The sequence below is a fragment of the Microtus pennsylvanicus genome, chromosome 5 (genome assembly GCF_037038515.1).
Source record: "Microtus pennsylvanicus isolate mMicPen1 chromosome 5, mMicPen1.hap1, whole genome shotgun sequence".
NCBI lineage: Eukaryota > Metazoa > Chordata > Mammalia > Rodentia > Cricetidae > Microtus > Microtus pennsylvanicus.
Genome location: NC_134583.1, coordinates 127,275,443 through 127,296,831, shown reverse-complemented (window position 1 = coordinate 127,296,831; position 21,389 = coordinate 127,275,443). Strand labels below are relative to the sequence as shown.

The following is a 21,389-nucleotide window of genomic DNA, read 5'->3' as shown; positions in this document are numbered from 1 at the left end:
TAAAGTTTTCAGTGTCTCCCAAACAGCACCACCAGCTAGGGCTTAAGTCTTCAACACATGAGGCATCTGAGTGACACCCGATGTCTATAATGTAATGCTGTATGGTACAGGGTATAATCATCCCCTCATTTCTAACCCATAACTGTATTAGAGTTTCTATTTCTATGATAAAACACCATGACCAAAAGGCATGTTGGGGAGGAAAGGGTTTATTTGGCTGACACTTCCACATCACTGTTCATCATCAGAGGAAGTCAGGATAGAAATTCAAACAGGATAGGAAGCTGGAGGCAGAAGCTGATGCAGAGATAATGGAGGAGTAATGTTTGCTGGTTTGGTCCTCAGCTTGATCAGTCTGCTTTCTTATAGAACCCAGGACCACCAGCCCAGGGATGGCCCCACCCACCATGGGCTGGGCCCTACCCCATCAATCACTAATTAAGAATATGTCTTACAGAACTGTCTACAACCTAAACTTTTAGAGGCATTGACTTGTTTGTGATTCCTTCCTACCAGATCACTTTAGCTGTGTCAAGTTGACATAAAACTATCAAGTACAGCATTTTTTAAAAAATGCATATAATATTCAACTATTTTTAATAAACATGCTGTTTTTTTTACCTTTTGCAGAGATAGATCCTTTTATAAATTAAGTCCTTTTTCAAGAAACTATCCAAGAGTTATAGTTGGGAAGCAAGGAATTCTTTATTTGCGCCCTGTTGACAATCTATCTTGTCTAGATTCTTGTGAACAGAAGAACAGGTTCAGACCAATGCAAAGCAAGGACTCAATATTGTTTTTTCTGTGCTGTTTAGCATACTGCTTCCTGGTCTCCCGCCTCCTCAGTGTGGAGGTTTTCAATGCAGTATCTTTAGGTTCTACACCGCCAGTGTCCAATTTGCTCATTCAACAACTCCAGGGAATATTTTTTTAAAACTTTTTGTGTTTTGTTTTTGAGATTATAATCTCTCACATTCTTTCCCTGTTGACTCCTCAAAGTCATTCACGCACCTCTCCTTGTTCTCTTTCAAATCCATACATCTTTTTCATTAATAGTTGTTACAAGTACACATGTATATGTACATGCATACATATTCTGTAATATAAATTGCTCATTCTTTTTTAATTTTAATTTTTTATTGTTTTTATTACACTACATTTTCCCACTCCCCTCCCTTCTTCCCTCTCTCCTTCTACCCTCTTCTGTCACCTCCATGCTCCCAATTCACTGAGGGGATCTTGTCTATTTCTCCTTCCTATTTAGAACCATGTATATCTCTCTTAGTGTCCTCTTTGGCATCTAGTTTCTCTGGGGTTGTGGGTTGTAGACTGGTTTTCCCGTTGTTTTATGTCTAAAAGCCACTTATGAGTGAGAACATGAAATTTGTCTTCCTGGGTCTGGGTTACCTCCCTCAATATGTGTTTTTCTAGATCCATCTATTTGCCTGCAAATTTCGAGATATCATTATTTGTTACCACTGAGTAGTACTCCATTGTGTAAATGTACCACATTTTCTTTATCCATTCTTCAGTTGATGGGCATCTAGTTTATTTCAAGAATCTGGAATAATACGAATAATGCTACTATGAACATAGTTGAGCACATGTCTTTGTGGTATGATTGAGCTTCCTTTGATAATATACCCAAAAGTGATATTGCTGGGTCACTCTAATGCTAAAATGTTTTAAAATACTTATCTATGGTGAACACATGCATGACTATTTATATCCTTTTATAGTTTCTGATACAATTTGCATTAGCTAAAATCATCTACAGGTTGTGTTGGTTTGTCATTTAGAGGCAGGACCATGCAATTGCTGAGAAAGAAGTCTCTGGGGCCAAAAGGCCTGAATTGATACTCTGTGCCATTGCTTACAAGTAGTTTATGTGATCTTGGGAAACAGTGTAACCTCTCTGTATCTCTTCTACAATAAAACAGGAATTAACCCACAGGGTGTTATAATAATTACATTCATTCATAAAAAGCCTAGCTCATATTCTCCATTTACTTGGGATTATGTAAAAGTTCAGAATATTCTGTGATGAAGAAAATTAGCCAGAATCTAAAACAAAAAGAAAAAGGCTGAGGAGACAAAACTGAATTCTGAGAATTGTAGAGTTTCTAATGGAGGAATATCATCTACCATTTACTTCACCAGCATGTGTCTCTAACAGTTCAAGGAAAGAAGGGACACCCCTTGTACCTTTTTCTTATCACACAGGGAACTCCTAAGAAGCTATTTCATGGTATCATGAAATAATAAACACAATCACTCTTAGAGTTCTTGCTTTTTTGTTTCTTTTTGTTTTTAACTTTTTCCTGTCGTACATCTGGATGCAAAAGCCAGCCAAGCTGCCAGGAAACCTACAAGTTTATCCCAGAGAACTGAACCTTGGGAGGGCAGGCTCTGCTCTAAATGCTAATTACTTTCTGTGGAAATCCCATACCCTGTCATTCCAAAGTGTGTGTGTCTTCCAAAAGCATTCTTCACAGACAAGAGTACAAGCATTGACTGCCCATGAGAGGAAGAAGGCTTGAAAGACACATGGATGTGACTAAGTTTACATCCCTGAGGAAAATGCCATCGGCTGCAAGAAAATAAGAAACGGGAAAGACAGATTAATAGCCTCAGACAATTTTGAAATCTGAAAAGCACAGCGGAAAAATCAAGCCAAAAGTTTCTGTTGTTGCTGCTGCTGTTACTGTTTTGAACAAAGGCTTATGCCGTAGCTTCAGATCCAGTACCATGGGGTGGAGTAAAGTTGAAACAGTCCAGAGTGGGAAGAGAAAGGAGGCTGAGGGAGAAGGGTCCAGGTGTGGCTGGCAAACCAGCTTATCCTCAAAGCCTCCCTCCTCCTCCTCCTGCCCTAGGTTCTGGGACAGGTGGTGTGTCATGGATCTCTGCCCTCCCCAGAGCACTCCTGAACTAGGACTCTTGCATCCAGCAGGCCTCTGTCTGCAAGCAACTCCTCCCCAGAATGGTGGAACTAATCAGACTCATCCTTTAAACATCTTCATCCTGCTGCTTCATAATCAGCTTCTAATGCTCTGTTCGATAGATGTGGGGCCAGCTAGGCCCAGCGCTTGAACAGCTGCTTGGGGCGTGGAACTATTCTCTGCGCCATTGATCACAAAGACAAAAATCAATCCTGGCTAAGAAGAAAGAAGTTAAAAATAAATTGCTGGAATTGATTTCTGTTCAGACCTTGTGACTCCCAATTTAGGAAGTGGGGAAGGAAGAGTGTACGTGTGTGGATCCTCTTGTCATGAAATCACTTTCTACATCCCAGGCTCAAGAGCAAACTGGGGATATTTTATACATATACATAATTCTCTTTTAATGCATGTTCTGTATTATTTATTTTTGCTTCTTAATAACTATCAGAGGCGAGAATTCATTTAAATCATGAACTCCCATTGGAAGAGAAGTAAAAGAGGGCCAGAGAGATGGCTCACTTAGTGAAGTGCGAGGACCAGGAAAGGACGACGGATAAGGAAAATCTCCAGCATCCAAATGAAGCATAGCAATGCACACCTGAAGCCTCAATACCAAGAAGACAGAAACTGCAGCTTCCTGCGGCTCATTCTTCTACTGGTCCAGCTCCATCAATGAGTCTTAGGCTCAACGAGACACTGTCTCCACAAATAGGATTGAAACTGATGGACAAAGATGCTTGACATAAAATTTATCTGTCCTCCTCGTATAACTGTGTGTGTGTGTGTGTACACAAATATTGCATGCACACACCAGAGACAGAGAGAGAAAGGCAGAGAGGGGGAGGGAGGGAGGGAGGGAGGGAGGAAAAGAGGGAGGGAGGGAGGGAGGGAGGGAGGGAGGGAGGGAGGGAGGAAAAGAGGGAGGGAGGGAGGGAAAGTATGAAGGGTTATGCATACCTGTAATCCCAATACTGAGGAAACTAAGACTAGAGTGTATGTATTGGAGGCCAGCTTGAGCTATGTGGTAAAAATAAATAAATAAATAAATAGTCTCCAAGCAGCAGTCAAGAGAAGAAAATCAAGTTTTATCTAGCTCACTACAACATCTCCCATGTGTGGCTGCTGTGCTCAGTGGATGGTAGCAACTTCGGAAATATCTGTTGAGCATCTTAATAAAAGAAATGAATAACTTCCTATTTCTGTCTCTCACCATTATGCAGATTTGTTCATAGATTTATTCGCATTTGCAATAATTGGTTATTCATTGTTTTGCTTGTGTGCTATCCCTCTCCCCCACATTATCCCTCTTTCCTTGTATTATAAACCCACCTATGGCAGGTACTACATTTTCCTTATTTGCATATTTATTCCTGTATGTGTGATCTCCAGGGATCATAACCTTATTTACTTTTAGACTTTTTTATTTCATATTTTCTCTGTTTATGTCTCTCTTGTGTTCCCAAGAAGCTGTGTAGAATGGAGACAGAAGGAAAAATCAGCAATTCTGTGGGAGATTTTCTACAATGCAAATACCCTTTTCCCCACACAATTCTGATATTGAAAAAATGAGTATAGAAATCTGAGTAGTTTTCTCTTCCTGTGTAACCAAACGGGACAACCTATATAGTGAGCAGATAGTTGGAATTTTAGGGTGAGAAATTCTCAGAAGGTCCCTCCTGGGTCGTTGCTTTCCAAATTGGGCTCTTGGAAATATTAAGATCCGCGCAAGTGCCATGAGAGTGTCTCTGAGGGGACAAAGAATATCCTGGAAGTGTGGTGAAGCAGTATAGACCCTTGGCCTTTTAAAGTAGTTAAAATCCACATGCAAGAGCACCGTGAAGCTTCCCAGCTCTTCCTAAGGCAACATTTGTCCTGTAAAACAGTAACTCAGCTGCAAAGTGAGTGCATGATGACCCAAGATCACACACGTTAACGATGAAGATGAACTCATACCAGGGAACGCTGCCCCTCACTTACCTGTCTAGCCAAGGCATGCCAATTCCTGTTTTGAAAGGTTCTTTTCCTTAGACACTTCTTACATGTTTAAGTTGGATATCTTACATAATTCCCCTGCCGTGAGAACCAGATGGAGCTCTGCTTTGTCTGGTAAACCTTGCCTTACTGTGTGAAACCCTATGGGTTTCCCTTGCTGCAGTATGTTCCAGAAACAGTACTTTCTTACATGTTTTGAGGATTTCTCATGGAGCGTGCTGTTCTGTTATTACTCAGACCTAACAGAAAGTGGGTGAATTGCTTCCTTCACTGTTTTCCATTAAACAAAGGAAAGCAGGTTAAACATTCAATAATGATTGTAAAATGAATGTAAGAATAAAAGAGTCAAGGGAACCTGTAAATTAGTATTTTTTTTTCTTTGATTGAACCTATCCCAACTCTGGGTAGATGAGATCAAATAAAGCTGACTGATTTATCAATGTTCCTACCATAGAGAAATGTCAGAAGCCTTTATTCTTTGACTGTAAGACAATTCATAGACACCGTCCTAAACGCCGCTTGCAGAAAACCAAAGCATTTGCTTACTCCATCAGGCAGGTTTAAAGTTAAAAGTAAGGTGATTAAAAATTTTTAAAACTGAAACTCTGAAATTAATAGAACTTATGTGTGTGTGTGTGTATCTGTGTGTGTGAGTGTGTGTGAAGTGTGTGTGTCTGTCTCTGTGCATGTGTGTGTCTGTCTGTCTCTCTCTCTGTGAGTGTGTGCATGTGTGTATGCATGCTCGCATATCCTAGTTAGAAAGGCAATGGAAAGAGAACAGGTCAAAAGTCCACTTCTCAGTCAACAACCCAGCTCCCTGCATTATCACTATAGTTGTTTTAACAACAGTGCAATTATCTTTACTAGGAAAAGCTGGGAGCTGGCGCTAGAAGAGTAGGTGTTCAGGACTTGCAAGGGAATTGAGAAGGGGATACTTAACCTGAGTCACAACTGCACAGCTCCTCTGAGTCACAATAGAACCAAAAAAGCTACCTTCCCAACCCCAAAATGTACCAAGAAAATTATCAAGTGAGCGACAAGAGCAAGAGCAGAAGATGGATAAGAAGGATGATTTGCCATCGCCACTGGATCCTCATGTTGCATAACTGGCATGCATGTGTGCCACTTCCTCTGAGCCCTCATGTCGCATCCCTAGCATGCATGTGTGCCACTGCCTCTGGATCCTCATGTTCATCCCTGGCATGACTGTGTGAGTAAATCCTAGACATGTACGTGAGGGTCATCTCTCAGAGATATGGGAATGGCTGCATTGTACTGGATGGCATTAAGCCTCTCTTTGGCGGATGATGCACAGTTTTGAATACAAAACAAGACTTTCCGTTTTTAACACAGAGTCCACTTGTCAGGGAGGAGATGAAATTTCCTGCCCCAGTATCTAGAGAAATTGAATAACGCCCACCTATTGTGCTTGTAAAGTCACCCAGAAAAGCTCCTGAAAAGATCAATCCAGTGCTAGTGTGAAGAAAAACCAAACTTGAAATAGGCTGCTGTCTTCTTTGGTCATGTTTTAGAGCTCAAGCATCTGTGAGGTCATACGCTTAGCTTGCTATTTCCTTAGCTAGCTACGAGACAAAGTAAGATTCTCTACACCACTGAAGCTTGGCTACCCCCACTGAAAATGGAAAGTCAGTAGAATTTCTATCACACAAAAGCGTAAGAACATTGAAAAACTGAAATAAGCTGCACATATCAGACGCAAATTTGCCATTAAGTAATTGTGAGGTCCTTTTCCTACTATGACAGCCTTTTCAGTTTGGTGATGGTTGGAAAAGACTCATGTGGTCAGGGAGAAAGAACACTCTGAAAAGTCATTGCTTCCAAAATTGAAAACAGCAAGTATCCCAACTATGTGAGAAATAGCAAACTGTGTGGCTACTTTGAGCTGATGATGGAAAAACCCCTGTGCTGTCTTAGACCACACGCCTATCTTCTGGCCAGGACTCAGAGGCTGTCTCTAATGATAAGAGGCTGTAGAATTAGCTAGCATGCGTGGCCATCTTTCTTACCAAATGCATTGTCCAACCATCATATAGCCTTCTCTCGGGTATGGAGAAACTACTGTCAGTTTTCCTAACTAATCACAATAACACAGCCTTCTATATAGCTATTTACAATTAATCAAGGGTCCAATCAATGGGTGGGAAGTCATGCCTGGCACTGGAAACCTAGTCAACCACCTGTGGCTACAGTGATCTCAAACCCAATCAGAAAACTTACTCCTACCATTTTCTTAAATCAATTGTTTCTAATTGGATTTTAAAATCCCTCAGAAGAGTGTGGCTCATCCTCACCGAAGAAGCTTCTGCTTTTCCACAGACAAAGGTTACTAAAACAATGCCCACCTGGTCAAAATGAAGAAAGTGAATGTGTGTGGGGAGCCCCTCTCCAACTGGTACATCTACAATGCAACCCTGAATGTGCCCAGGGCTCAGAACATTGTGGAAGAGTGAACAGAAAGATGTCGACAAGAGACAGAGAATCGGGCCAGCAGCTGTGTGATAGTATCTTCTAGACCTGACAGAGGCACCACATCACAAGATATGCATAATGACTGTCCTGTTGGAGCCTCCAGAATGCCCCTGCATGGTCTGAAAAACCCCATTCCTATCCCTCCCTCTTTCCAAACCCCACCTACTCAGAGAGTCTCCAAACAAAGGAATGATGCCAAAAAGCCCAGGTCCGCATTCTTGACAGCTGCGACAGCTTCCTCCCCTGAAGAAATAACCCAGGTCCCTGCTCATGAGCTCAGCTTTTGACCGTACTTGGGCACAACCCCAGCTGGTGGTGGATGTGCCAACAAGCAATCACCCATCGCTTACAATCTATAAAGTCTCCCTGCTTTAGTTAGGGAGGGGCTCAGTTCTCTAGCTTACATCTCTGGAACTGGAAAGCTCGCCTGGGAATTGCTTTGCTCAAACAAAACTGTTGTTATACTTTTTTCAATACAGCTTGATCTGGCTTACTGTGTCAGCAGAGAAACTTATTATCAGGGGGCAGAAAACATATTAATGACCATGGCATTGACATGCCAATGTGAGAGGGGGACATTTCACAAGGCCCCATTTGTAGATGGAGAGCTACGGACAATCAATGGCTGTTCAGAGAAAGAAAATCATTTTTTAACAGGAAGCATTACAACACAGTAATAATTAAAGAAGAGGCTATGAATTCTAGAGGTGGTACAAAGGAAAAGTTGGGGGGTATAAAATTATGTAAAACTAGCTCTCATATATGAAATTCTAAATTTAAAAAAAGTAAGAAAAGAGAACAGTTGCTCATAGCTGTTGTGGCACACACCTTTAACCCCAGCACTGGGGAGGCAGGGCAGGCAGATCCCTAGGGTCTCTGAGTTAGAGGCCAGTCTACTCCACAGAGTGAGTTCCAGGACAGTCATGGATACACAGAGAAACAATGTCTTGAAACAACAAAAACCAACCAACCAAACAAACAAACAATGACAAAGGACAATTGCTCAGAGGAAAAACAATTAAGCTCCTATAAAAATAATGAGAATAATTTAACACCCTTAGCTTGCCATACCCCATCCATCTGTACAAGCAAGGCAAAGAGTTACTGTAGAACACACAGCAAACAGCAAAGCCATTCTCTGGGAGTAATGAAAAGAATCCCTGGGAGTAATGAAAAGAAAGAATGTGAGCCTGGGCTACAACAGGTGTCATGATTGCCACAGGCCCTCATTAGATTTCTTGGGAAGACACAAGTCTTTTATTAGGCACTTGTACAGTAAAGTAGCATCTGAAGAGGGGAGATTGCCATGCATAAAAGACTGATGGTTATCGAGTGAATGAGCCTTGATAACCCTGGGGCCTCCTGGCCTCTACACTCTGAGCAGAGTACCAGGATCATTTGCATTTGGATATAATTCATGCTGAGAGGGTTGGGTGGGATTTTTCAGGGTAAAGGGAAAGAGAATCAAAAAGAACACTGGAAAATCCAAAGCAGAAAGAAGGTAGGTGGGGGGAGAGCCACCTGTGTAGGAAGACAATCCCAGAGAGGAAGAATATACACCATTTAGGATGGAGGAAGTGTTGGGAGGAAGATGCCCCAGATTAGGCAGGGCAGCTAGGAGTTCTGAAGATAGGCTGGGTCAGTTAATCACTGAGAAACGTTGTAAGTATATAATTCACAGGCATCTTTGGTAAACTCAGCCAAAGCAATTTCAGTGGAGTGGCAGAGGCAGTCCCAGGTGGGTTAGAGAGGGAAATGGGAAAACAGACTAATACAGATGATGCTCAATAGATTGGGTGGCAAATGAAATATAAGACTTGTATAAAGAGGAATATAGAGTTCAAAGAGAGTTCAGAGGCTTTGTTGTTTAAGAATGGTAGATATTTGAAAATATGTAACTATTGATGGACGTTTCAAAATAGCCGTTAGTAATTTAAAGGAAAAAGATGGATTGATAATCTAAAACTAAGAATGAGAGAAAGAAAGGGGCTGTGAGTGTTGAGAGCCTGGTGCCTTTGTTTCTGGAATAGTTCATTGTACCCATGATTCCGGCTACACATTAGGTACCCTAAATATTTGAGTCTTTCAAAGAGAAGTAAATCTGAGTAAGATCAATTATATAAGTGGTTTTTAATTTCATTTGGAGAGAAATGACCCAGGAATAGGAAACATGCAATTAAGAATCAGGAAACAGAGGGGAGAACAAGCCATGTCAGGAAAAGTGCTAGCTGGCTGTCATGGCGGCTCAGTCATGCTGGGGTCCTATGAAGTTTATAGCTGTCCACCTGGAATGGAAAGGGAAGATGCCAAGACTCTAGCGGCTGACTCTTAGAAGATGCATTGTCTCATAGGTTCTCGACGCCCTCAAGGCTTGGGACTGCCCCAGAATGATCAAGAGGTCTCCTGTGAGGATCTAAATCAAAGATAGATCAGCTCCAGAACAAAATGCAAGTGTCCCGCCATGCAGCTATGGCAGGGTGATAGCAGGCCTCCCTTACACACAGCTAGTGACAACAGCAAGCACGAGCCAGAAGGACGAGCAGTGGAGAGTTAAGATGTCCCAAAGGTTCACGGAGCACATCCCTTCGTAAGTGCAGCAGCACTCTGATTATTCCTGAGAGCATCTTAAATAGAAGCAGCAACCATTGCGCCAAGCCACCGATTTATTACATGCCATGTGCCAACTACATGCCAACTGAGGAATTGTCCTTGGCACTGGGTGTTGAAAACACATGTGTTTCAGATTCTGGAAGTGTTTCAACTGCACACGCCTAAAGATGACTTTATTGGATTTCTTCTGAATATTGTTTCTATCTCTTTCATTTCCCTTAAAACTTCTGCGTTGTAATAGTGTCCCTAATGATGAAATTGCTATTTATTTAACATTCAAAAAGCTCTCCGATTAAAACTGAATTAACATCATTTAAAATATCACCAAATAGTTTTCTTTGAATAATTACACTCTATTAATTACTGCCATGGGGCTTTTTTTTTCCTATCAAAAAGAGAACAATTAGAAAAATCATAGCTATACCATAGAGGGAACTCTCTATCCCATGGTGATCTATAAAGTAGGCCTTTCAATGAAGTATCAAAACCTTGATGAACCAAGAATAAGATACTCTACTTCTTAAAAGATAATTAATGCCCAGAACATATCTTGCCTCGTGGGATCATGAGAGACTGATTTCTTTGATGACAGCACTATGGAGATTTTATGGGAAGGTTTCATCATGCACAGATGTTGAACCAGGAATTGATTCCATGAATGATCTAAAGATGAAACTGGCAAAGAGACTGAGTAATCTTTCATGTGGCAGGCTTATAAAAACTAGCCTTAAAATAGGGTGTATATACACAAAGGAGTGAGGTTGAGTTTTGTATGTGGATTAGTGTCAATTCTTGCCTCTTGTAGGGCTTTGTAGTTTTCAAAACATTTCAAAGACATCATTATCTCCCTTGATCCTCACAACAGCCTTCCAATTTGCACAGGGCAAGTGGTGCAATTCCACTCTGGGAAGATGAGGAAACGGGTGCTCTAAGAGTCTAGGGAACCTGTCAGCGGTCCCTGGCTGGAGGGAGGCCGATCTCTGATTACAGCGCAGGTCTTTAAAACCAGTACTCTTTCCCCCAAATTAGACTCCTAGCTCCCTGAGTCATGGCTTGCTTGAGAGCAGGTACAATGTCTTTTGCCTCTGTCACGTCCTGTTGCATTTACCATATCGTACGGGGCTCAGCAAAGCTTGGCTTTGAACACTGATTAATGGTCAGTACTTGTGAGACATCTCGCCTTGTAAACAGGGCTACTTTTTATTCTCTTTATACACAGAATCCTTAAACTCGAACAGCAACTGGTTGGCTTGGATTTGGTGCCATAGTCCCTCAAGAAGCACCCTGCACATTGTTCCGTCCTCACTGGAAGGGGCTTCCCTCTTGACTACATCCACAGAACAGTACTGCGGGTTGGATATTTGGCACTAAATGAATCCATATCATACTGTCTGTTCCTATGGCATTTTCATGGTGGTTTACAAAGGATCCAGGAGACTGTCACCTATGAGGGAGGGTGAATTGAACAACTTGGTTAGACTCTCACCATGCTGACTTTCTCATTTCTGTAGGACAAAACCATGCCCCTTGCTCTGCACAAACTGTTGAAAGGCACATGGGAGGTTCAGAGACTGTATGTAAGCCCTTCTAGATATGCTTTTAGGGCTATTCTTACCGATTCACAATGTTCATGAACTGAAAGTATCTCTTTCTCCTGAGCATTTAATTTGTTGTATGTGACCTTCCAGGACAGTATCAAGCTCAACTAAGAGAGTGAGGAAAATGCTTTGTCCTGGGCTAAAATCCACAGATACCAGAGAGTATGTAAGCAATGACCTCAGTAGTCTGGAAGACTTTTCCCTCCTTCAAGCTTTCATTCTCTCTTGCATTTGAGCATGTAATTTGTACTTGCTATCAGTCTAATTCCTCTTGCAGTTTAGATACTTGAAGGAATACAAGAGAATGTGGGTACCAGTTTGTTCAGGGAGTGGATAAATCCTCACATGAAAGGAGACCTCTCATCCCATCGTGGGAAGCTAGGACAGAACATCATAAAACGTACTATGAATATAAGAAGCCTTACAAAGCAGTGTTCCTGATTGTCACATTCCCTAGTAGCTGGGGTATGAACCATTTTGCCAGAGGAATTTTGGGATAATGGTTGCTGAACTAACTATTCCCTAGAATACCCACTATAAAAGCGATCTATAGTGGGGTAAGTGACAGGGTTTTCAACCAAATTGGCTCAGCATGCAGAAGTCATCTTGAAGTCCCCCTTCCCTATAGAGGACAGTCTGTTTCATTTATCCACGTGGAGCACAGGCCATTCAAATAGATTCTTCCCATTAAAACACGGCTTTCTCAGAAGGATTAATGCCTTTTGATTTCATCAAGAAACCCAAGACAGGAAAGGCGCTAACAGGTTAACAGAAGCCACAGCTTCTTGTACATCTTCAGCTCAAGGGCGACAGGAGATCAAGCATGAGGTCTGTCCCCTCCAGCGACCTGTTGAGATGACCACCAGCAAGGCTTTGCCAGGCCTGACATAAAAGCAGAGGCATAAACTGTGCAGCACCCCTAAATTTCAGGAGCTGTGGGGGACCCTACCACACAGAGAAGAGAAGACAAAGAATAGAACATCCAGGAAAGAGAGTTGTTGTTGGTTATGGGAAGTGTTTTCTTTAGAGATGCGACTGAGGTGAAATTTTCATGGGAAATTAATATCATGGGGAGAAGCCTAATGGACTAATCAAATGATTCTCATTATTTAGAAGTTGACTGGGTTGTTTATTTAACTGCACCCCGAAATTATATACACACATATGGATATATGTGTATGGATATACACACATATATATGTATATATGTTATATATATAACTTATGCAGAGAAGATACAGGCTTCTGTTAGTGCCAGAACCCACTCACTGTTTAAGTGAATGGGACTTAAGTAAAGCAATAAAAGGAGTGAATGAAAACCTGACTTCCTCTCTTTAAGGAAGTGCTAAGAAAGCCAATGAACCTACTGTCCCACAATCCCTTTCTACTTTTTTTTTTTAATTTTGGAAACGATGCACAATCCCAGAACATTACATGCATTTGTAGGTTCTAATGTGGTATTCTGCCTCACGTGTATATTGTACAATGCTCAAATCAAGGTACACACCTACCCTAGAAAACTCATCAAACATCCAAAATCCTCTCTTCTGCCAGGTGCCATGACCAAAGCAGTCGTCACAGGCACTCAAAGGTGCAGGATTACACAAGCATTGCTTTTACTGTCTAAGTAGAGCTTACTTCCCTTTGAGCTAACACTCTCTATCCCTCCCTTTCCTCTACTCTCCCCAGCCTCTGTCAATCAATGCTCCAGCCTCCACTTCAGGGAGATCAGCTATTACAAATGTCTATGTGCGTATCCCTCCCTTTCTTCTACTCTTCCCAGCCTCTGTCAATCAATGTTCCAGCCTCTACTTCAGTGAGATCAGCTATTACAAATATCTATGTGCGTGAAAACAGGCAGTTCCCGTCTTTCTGTGCCTGGCTGATTTGACCTGACGCAATGATCTCCAGTTACATCTACCTCACACCAAGTGATGCTATGTCATTCTTTACATGGCTGAATAGGATTCCACTGGGGTTATATACTGAACAGTTTTGGAATACCGCACCTATAGCTCTGGTAAAACATGCTGGTGTTTTTGACTCACTGGTCTCCTTTCATTTAGATACACACTTGAAATCTGATATAATGCTGCCAGTAGCACCATTTGCCCGCCAGCATGCTGGAGAGGTAGAGGGATAGGCTGGGCCTTTTGGTGGGGGTTTCTTTTGCTGCTTTCTGCTGTTCTTATCATCAGAGTTCTGTTTCTGCTAGCATTACAAACAAACTTAAAATAGTAGTACTAGAAAAACTAAGTGAAAAATTTCCCTAAACTCATGAACCCTGAAGCAGTTTATGCTAAACTTGCTGTTATCTACTTGCTAGAATTTTGTAATAAATAACCTACTTCCACTAAGTTTTACCTTCAACACCAAACTCCTGAGGGAGAGTTAACTCCCTTCGGTAGAACACAGTTGTTGAGGCCAGCTTTAGACTCAGGCTGAGCTGCTCTACACAGCCTTTATCAATGGTTACTCCTTGAGAGGAAGTTACAGGGCTAGCAACCTGCTCCCCAGCCTGGTTCCTGGGATGCTGACAGACATCACCTATGAGTTTGTACCCTGGAGAAGCAGCCTTGTCAGTTGGTGGGTTTTCTTCTTCCAAGGCATCTTTACTCATGGAACAGAAAACAACCTTCACTGCCCTTGGTTTAGAAATAGATCTTGGTCACCAAAACAATCTCACCTTCTCCATAAACTTTCCTGATGCGTATTTCAGTTTTCAAATTTATACTCTCACAAATGACCAGAAATCCACAAAGTTTCAGAAAATTATTTGAGGAAATTTTTCATTATTTTAAAATGCACGCTCAAAAATAATTAAAAGTAACTGAAAGCATAAAATAAGGAAAATGAAGCAATCACAATGTCCAATGACAGAATTGGATGCAAACATCTGTAATTCCAACAACTCAGAGGCTGAGGCAGGAGAATAGTGAGTTCAAGGCCAGTCTAGGCTAGAGAGTGAGACTCTGTCGTCCAATAAGCAATGCTAAAGAAGAAAGGAGCACGAGGGATGCTGGGAGCTATGGGAGTTGAACTCAGATTACTTCTGAGATTTTTAGGAACTTGAAAGAAAGGTCAGCCTCGTCACCTGCATTTGATGAAGGAAAATGGAAGCTTCTCACCTCCAGCAAGGTCAAAGGACCTTGAGTAGAGAGGTCAGGGCACACAGGTCCTGTGGCTACACCCCAGCACCCCACTGTCCTCTCCAGCCCCTCACCTGTGCTCCCAGCCACCCCTGCCCGCACCCCTGGGAATCCTGCACTGATGCTCATCCAGGACAGGGTGAAGGGTTCTTCATTTAGCCAAGAGCAACATATGTTTCCCACTAATGCGGCTTTCATCGCATCGCATTATAATTGTTTAGCTGCCTGTGCTCTCCGCTGGGCAGAATGTATTTTAATATATTTAAATGAATGAATAGAAACGAGTACTGAATAACACACTGGGTAATTCCTGGACAGCGTTTTTTATAAAAACGCAAAGGCGCTCGACACACAGACATTTGTTATGCAGTGAGCAATTGCCAATTACCTGAAGTTGCCTTATATTGTTAGCTGCAGAAACAAGATTTCCTTGCTTGAAAAAGATAACTAGCTATGCTCCCTGAAAATAAGGACCATGTCTTATCGCCTCTGTTAAGTTCAGCCCAGTAAACACTTATTGAGTACCAGTCACTATGCGAAGTGCAGGGGAAACAAGGTGAATAAGATGTAGTCAGAGTCCTCATAGTTTACAGACCTGACTTGGAGATACAATAGAAACAGGTAAGAAGGCACCCGTGGAGCTCCATCCAATCCAAATGGAGGATATCAGGGAGGCTAAAGGAAGTGCTGCTTACTGCTGAATCTTAACTAAATCTTAACAACTCAGTTTGTTTCCCTAAGGGGCATCCCAAACAGAAAGAACACACAGGAACGACATGGGTAGCCAGAAGCGTCATGGTATGTGCGTGGAGACTCAAGGGTCCACGTTCATTGAAGGGTTAATTAGAGCAAGGGAGGTCTGTGGGAAGCAAAGGTGAGGAGTTCTGTGAGGCTGACTCATCGCAGGCCCCAACAGTGGAGGCTCTTGCAGACAATGCCAAGGAATTGGATTTTACCCTGCAGGTGATTAACAACCACAGAGGCTGGGGACATTGATTTTTATTTTAAATAAAGGACTTTGGAAGGAGTTTGTGAAGGCGCTAGAGGTTTGGCGTGCTGATCTGAGAGCAAAGAAACCAGTTAGTAAACTATAGCAACATTTCAGAAACACATGATAAGGATTTATAAATGGTTTTAAATAGCCAAGTAATTACAATGTGCCCCCATTCTCCTCATAAATCATCCTACAGCAGCAAACCAAACAAGAAAGAGCAATGCAAACTCCACACTTAATGAAAATTTAACCATGAAATACAATCTATGTAAGAAAGAAGCTACATATACTATGTTCCAGAAGGTTCTGCCTTGTGAGAAAAACTGCTTAGAGGGAAAAAAAAATTGTTGAGTCACACAGAAGTGAGAATGAAGTAAGACTCATGCTAAACAAAAACAGGACCCTGATCTTTCACAGAATCAACCTCCTAGAGTTTTTGCATTTTGTGACCCAAGAGACTCGGGTCATTAAAAAATAAGCAATAATTAAAAATATAAAGATACAGGGCTGGAGAGATGGATCAGTAGTTAAGAGCACTGGCTGGTCTTCTAGAGGACCAGGGTTTGATTCCCAGCAACTCACAGCCATGGTGGTTTACAGTCACCTTTATTTCTAGTTCTAGGGTACCCTAAACATTTTTTCTGCCCTCCATGGGCATCGGGATCACAAGTGGTTACACAGATATACATGCAGACAAAAATGCCTGCACATACAAAATTTTAAGTATTAAAGAGAATATGAAAAAATGGTATAAGAATGATGAACTGATTCAATAAAACAAAAAAAGAGAAATAGACAGAAAAGAAATATCAGGAATATTAAAAAGTGATTATTCCAGGAAGCAAACCAATTGTAGCCACATTTCTGTAATTAACAAACAGCTGTATGACAGTTGAAAAAAACAGCTCAGCAGTTGAGAGCGCCGATTGCCCTTCCCGAGCAGCTTGGTTTGATTCTGAGAACATACATGGTATTTCACAGCCGCCTGTAACTCCAGGTCCAGGAGATCCAAGACCCTCTGCAGGCACCAGGCAGCCACACACACAGTACATATCCACAGATGCAAGAAAAACACTACATATATGATATCTGACATTGTTTTCTGACCTCCAAATCCATGCACACACATCTGTATGTTCATAAACATATTGTACATGAGCACACACACACAGTAACCCGTCCATTTAGACCACGTCAGTGGAGAAGAGTTTTAAACAGAAGTTGAAGAGGCAAGGGACACACAACAAGGAGAGGAAGGGGGATTGTTTGTTATTGAAATCATTGGCAGAGGACGAGACAGAGGAGGCAGAGAAGTTAAAATATAATCTGTTCAAATTAAGAAAAAAAGTTAAACCAGGAAAATTAGACAGAACGGCCCTCTAAATTACTAAATACTGATTCATGCACAGTACAAAACTGTTTTATCTCATTTTGGTCAAATTTGGGGCAGGATGAAATGCTGTCTTCATTCTGACTATCTAGTCTCACACATTCTGGGTCCCATAGGAAGAGCACCCAAACCATGAAGTGAAGTGAAATATGTCTTTCAAGATATCATAAAGGAGCTTTTAAGATAATAAAAATGAAGAAATTGAATCATTAGAATGAAAGAGACACATTTCCAGGGGTGAAAGAGTATGGTGACCACAAGGCATACACAAACATGTAACTGGTCAAAAAACATGATGAAAAATTCCGGGGGGAGGGGCTAGCAAAAATAAACAAAGTGGCATTCCTCGCCCTAAATGAGAGCCAAGAAAAACAAAACAAGACATCTCAAAGAAGGGAACCACAGATTGCCCTGACCCAGCAATAATCAGGTGCTCAACAAGCCAAGTTCACAGGGAAAGCGCTCAGCGCATGCTTTGTAGACCTCAAGAAAGCAAGAATTACTTGTTTGCAAAACCTCCATCAAAGGACAAAACAGACAACTGAGAGCTAGATGAGAACAGGTAAATAAATCCACCTCTAAAGCCAAGATAAAAACCAATGCAGCGGGGGGGGGGGGGGGGGGGGGACCGTTGATTGTGCATGTGTTAAGTGACTCAGATGGCAGCTATCCTTTGGAAAGGGAACATGGCAGGAAGTCACTACACAGCCCATTTCACACCTTATCCACAGTGCGTCACAAAATATTTAAGTCTACCAAAGTCACATGCTAAGGCAGTAAGGCAAACACTAGAAAATTCAGTAACCAACTTGAAGTGAGTGGTGGAAGAACTAATGAGAAGAGGGCAAACAGAAATGCAAGCAGCATACTGGCTTTGTCATCACTCACAAGAAGAAATCAAAAGAGGTTGCCCAAAAACAGAACTGTGGGTATTCTGTACACAGTTATATCCCTAAACTATGCAGTTAAAATTTAAATTAAAATATTCAGCTCTATGAAAAGAACAGACGGGAAATTAAGGAAGGCAAACCGTAATAATGAGAGTCTTAAGCCGCCATAACTACACCCTGAGCACCCACTGGCAGAAGCAAGGCTTACGTGCCACTTCTAAAGAGGCCCGTGGCACAACCCCTGCGGCGGGGGAGGGCCGACTAAGTTCCAGTGGGAAAGCCCTTGACACATGGTCTGCTCTGCGTGGAGCTTGAGTCTGGGCTGGCGGCATTCCTCTATAACTTCAGTTTTCAAGAGTTGATGGAGTCAAGGAGTAGGGCTTAACCTGTTTATTTGGTGACTGAAGAAATTCAGTGTTGCCATTTGCCTTGTGAGCAAAAATTATTCAAGCAACAGAGCACTCCGCCACCTTTGAGCCATTATCTTTCAACTCTTAGTTGTGGTCTTATTGGCTGGCTCCTTCTCATCTTCCTGAATGTAAATATTGGTGTGCTCTGGGGACCAACGTTTGGATCTTTTCTCTTTCCAGTCTTTTCTTATTCCTTTGAAACAGTCGATTTCTTGCAGGAAAAGACTTGAGAGTTGGACATTCTAAAAAGTATTAAGCCCAGGTAGGGGAAGGGACAACTTGGTGAGCTTTAGACTTTTCCAGAAAGCGAAATCTGGTGATGTCTAATTCATTGGAGGATTTCACTTCCAAGTTAGACAAGCCACTTTAGACAGAAATAGAACATGACTTTGATAAATTACTTAAAGTCAAAGCCCATTAGACATTTGACTTTTAATAACCTCGAAGCCCAGCCTAACCATCTCAAGACAGCTCTGTTACCGTGAAGTGGCAATCTGCCTGAAGAATTCCCTGGGTAAGTAAAGTCCCCAGGGTAGAACACTGACCCAGAAAACCTACAAAATGCAGTCTGGAGTCTCCCTAGTGCCCAGCACCACAGAGTAAAGGACAGTGTCCCTGCTCCTCATCTTCACATCCTCAGGAAAGCCACTGTTGTGTCCTAGCAGGCAGCCACTCTCTCTCTGTCTCCCTTCCTACCACCAGCTGCACTAAGAACGCTCACCTGGATGAAGATATATTCATCCTGGACGACCAGGGAACTAATGTCGATGGAGCGAGCAAAGGGACCGCTTCGAGTTGTCTCAGCACATTCCTGGATCCTGCAGGTGAGGTAGTGGGCATCTGAAAGAGAAAGGCAGGGTGGCACTTAGCAACAGGGTAAATGACTAGCCGAGGCCCTAGACGCACACAAAGAGACATGATGGGGAAGCACAGACAAGTGATTTCTAAAACAATAATGAGTTCTTACTTTTTTATACAAAATATTTGAAGTCACTACTCCCCAGATGGGGTAATACCTAGGTTAGTTAAGAGGCTGGGGAAAGAGTTAATCTCATTTACTACGGGTAAAAGAATAAATTCACTTAGTTTTTTTGAAGACATTATCAGGAATTGACATGCACATGTTTTTTACACCACTAATTTTAATTCAAGGAACGTTTCTACAGAAAGTCTCAGATATTTTCACAAAGAGGAGTGGTGGGAATATTCACTGTGACGTTATCATCTACAGCAATGAAGAATTGAAAACAGGCCAAATGTCCACGAATTCAGGAAAATTTGAATGAGCTAAAATACAACACACGACAGAGTGTCATGCTGCAATTGAAAGACTTGGTAGTTACATATGTGCCAACAGATTTTTTTTTCATGTGCATTGCTTTCCAAACTTTTGAAAATGCAAATCCTATCATGCACAAGTAAAACCTAGTTTATGACTTAAAATATGTCTTTGGGTACATAGCTTTGTGCTACAGTTACAGAGGAGTGATTTCAAGGCCTCATATGAACATTAGATATGGTTATTTTGGGAATGGGACATCATATAACATAAAATGTTATATTGTAGTATTGCCTTTGATTTTTGTATAATATACATCTTTATTATGTTTGCAACAAGAATACATTCACTAACTACTTACCTGAAATTTGTATAATTATTTGTAAAAGTAAATCTGCATTTATAACAATTTCTGACTCTTAAGAGCATCTACACATGACTATAGAACCATCCAGGAAAACAATGTTTTCAATTTCTTTCTCCTTCAAAAAAATCTACAAGAGCGACTCTGTGAAGACTCAACCTGTAAACAGCCTTAAACATGGTTATTGTTCATTTTATGGAATTTTAAAGTAAAATTAAAATAAAATAAAAATAACAAGTAGATATCTTTAAAACTAAAAAAAGAGAAGCTTTTTATTTATATTTAATTTCCCTTTAATGTTAAAATAACAAAGAAAGTTTGTTTTGGGGGGGTCGATCATCAACAATCTATAAGTATAGCTCTGACATGACAGTTCGGGCCTATAATCTCAGATAGTCAGGAGGCTGAGGCAAGCAGATCACAAGTTCAAGGCTGGTGCAGGTCTTAATGAGATCCTTTCTCAAAATACTTGGCTCTAGTTCCTTATAGGCAAGCTGGTGATGAGACCTTCTGGATTTCTAAGGAAAGCTGCCTGTTTATTTTTAATGCAAAATATTCTGATTTTTAGTTTTTGACGGGTAATTTAAATTTCAAATGTAGTACAGAACCACTTTGTGTAGCTAAACAAACAAGACTATAGTCCAAATGCGACCTAAGAGTGACCTCCTTTCCACCTGGGGTCTTTCGCGCATCCCAGGCAACCTCATGAGGGAGACAGGCGTTTTTTGTAAGCCCTAGACCCTGACCCTGGAGGAAGATCAGGCTTCCAGTACTTTGGAGTGTGCATTGAGTGTCTCCTCTCCTTTGCTTTTGTTTGTACATGAAGCCAAGAGTAGCCTGGTGTCCCACTTCCTGCTGAGAAGAGAGAAGACCAGGATCCCAGGCTGTGCTTTGGAGCACAGGGTCTGCCCACCAGGGATCTGCTTGCACACATACCAGCTCACTAATTTGTTCCTTAAATAAAGCACCAAAATACAGCAAAAGGCGGCAGTAAACACATGTAAAGATATCACAACTGCCGACATGACAACCTGTGTCCTTGTCAACCGTGTCTCAGAAAGCTCTTCACACGGGTAATGAAAGGTTCACGTAGGAGGGACACTCACTTCTATTCATGGAGAGGCTCATTCTTCCCTGGCTATTTACTATGCTCTTTGCATCTGAACACCCTGAAAGAAGAATCAAATCTTTTCAAGGCCACCCTAAACAAAATCAACACCTACCCAAACCTTGGCCTGTGACAAGCGGGAGACAGTGCCAAACGCATCCTACTTCTTGGCTCTG

The 21,389-nt window shown here is 41.6% G+C and overlaps 1 protein-coding gene across 1 annotated transcript in view; it reads right to left on the bottom strand.

Moving 5' to 3' along the window:
• Sorcs3 (sortilin related VPS10 domain containing receptor 3) overlaps positions 1 to 21,389 on the bottom strand; it is a 648,362-nt gene that overhangs the window by 134,807 nt on the left and 492,166 nt on the right. Inside the window, exon 7 of the mRNA XM_075974355.1 lies at positions 19,184 to 19,302. Coding sequence (XP_075830470.1) covers positions 19,184 to 19,302 — 119 coding nt within the window. The remainder of the gene's footprint in view (positions 1 to 19,183; positions 19,303 to 21,389) is intronic.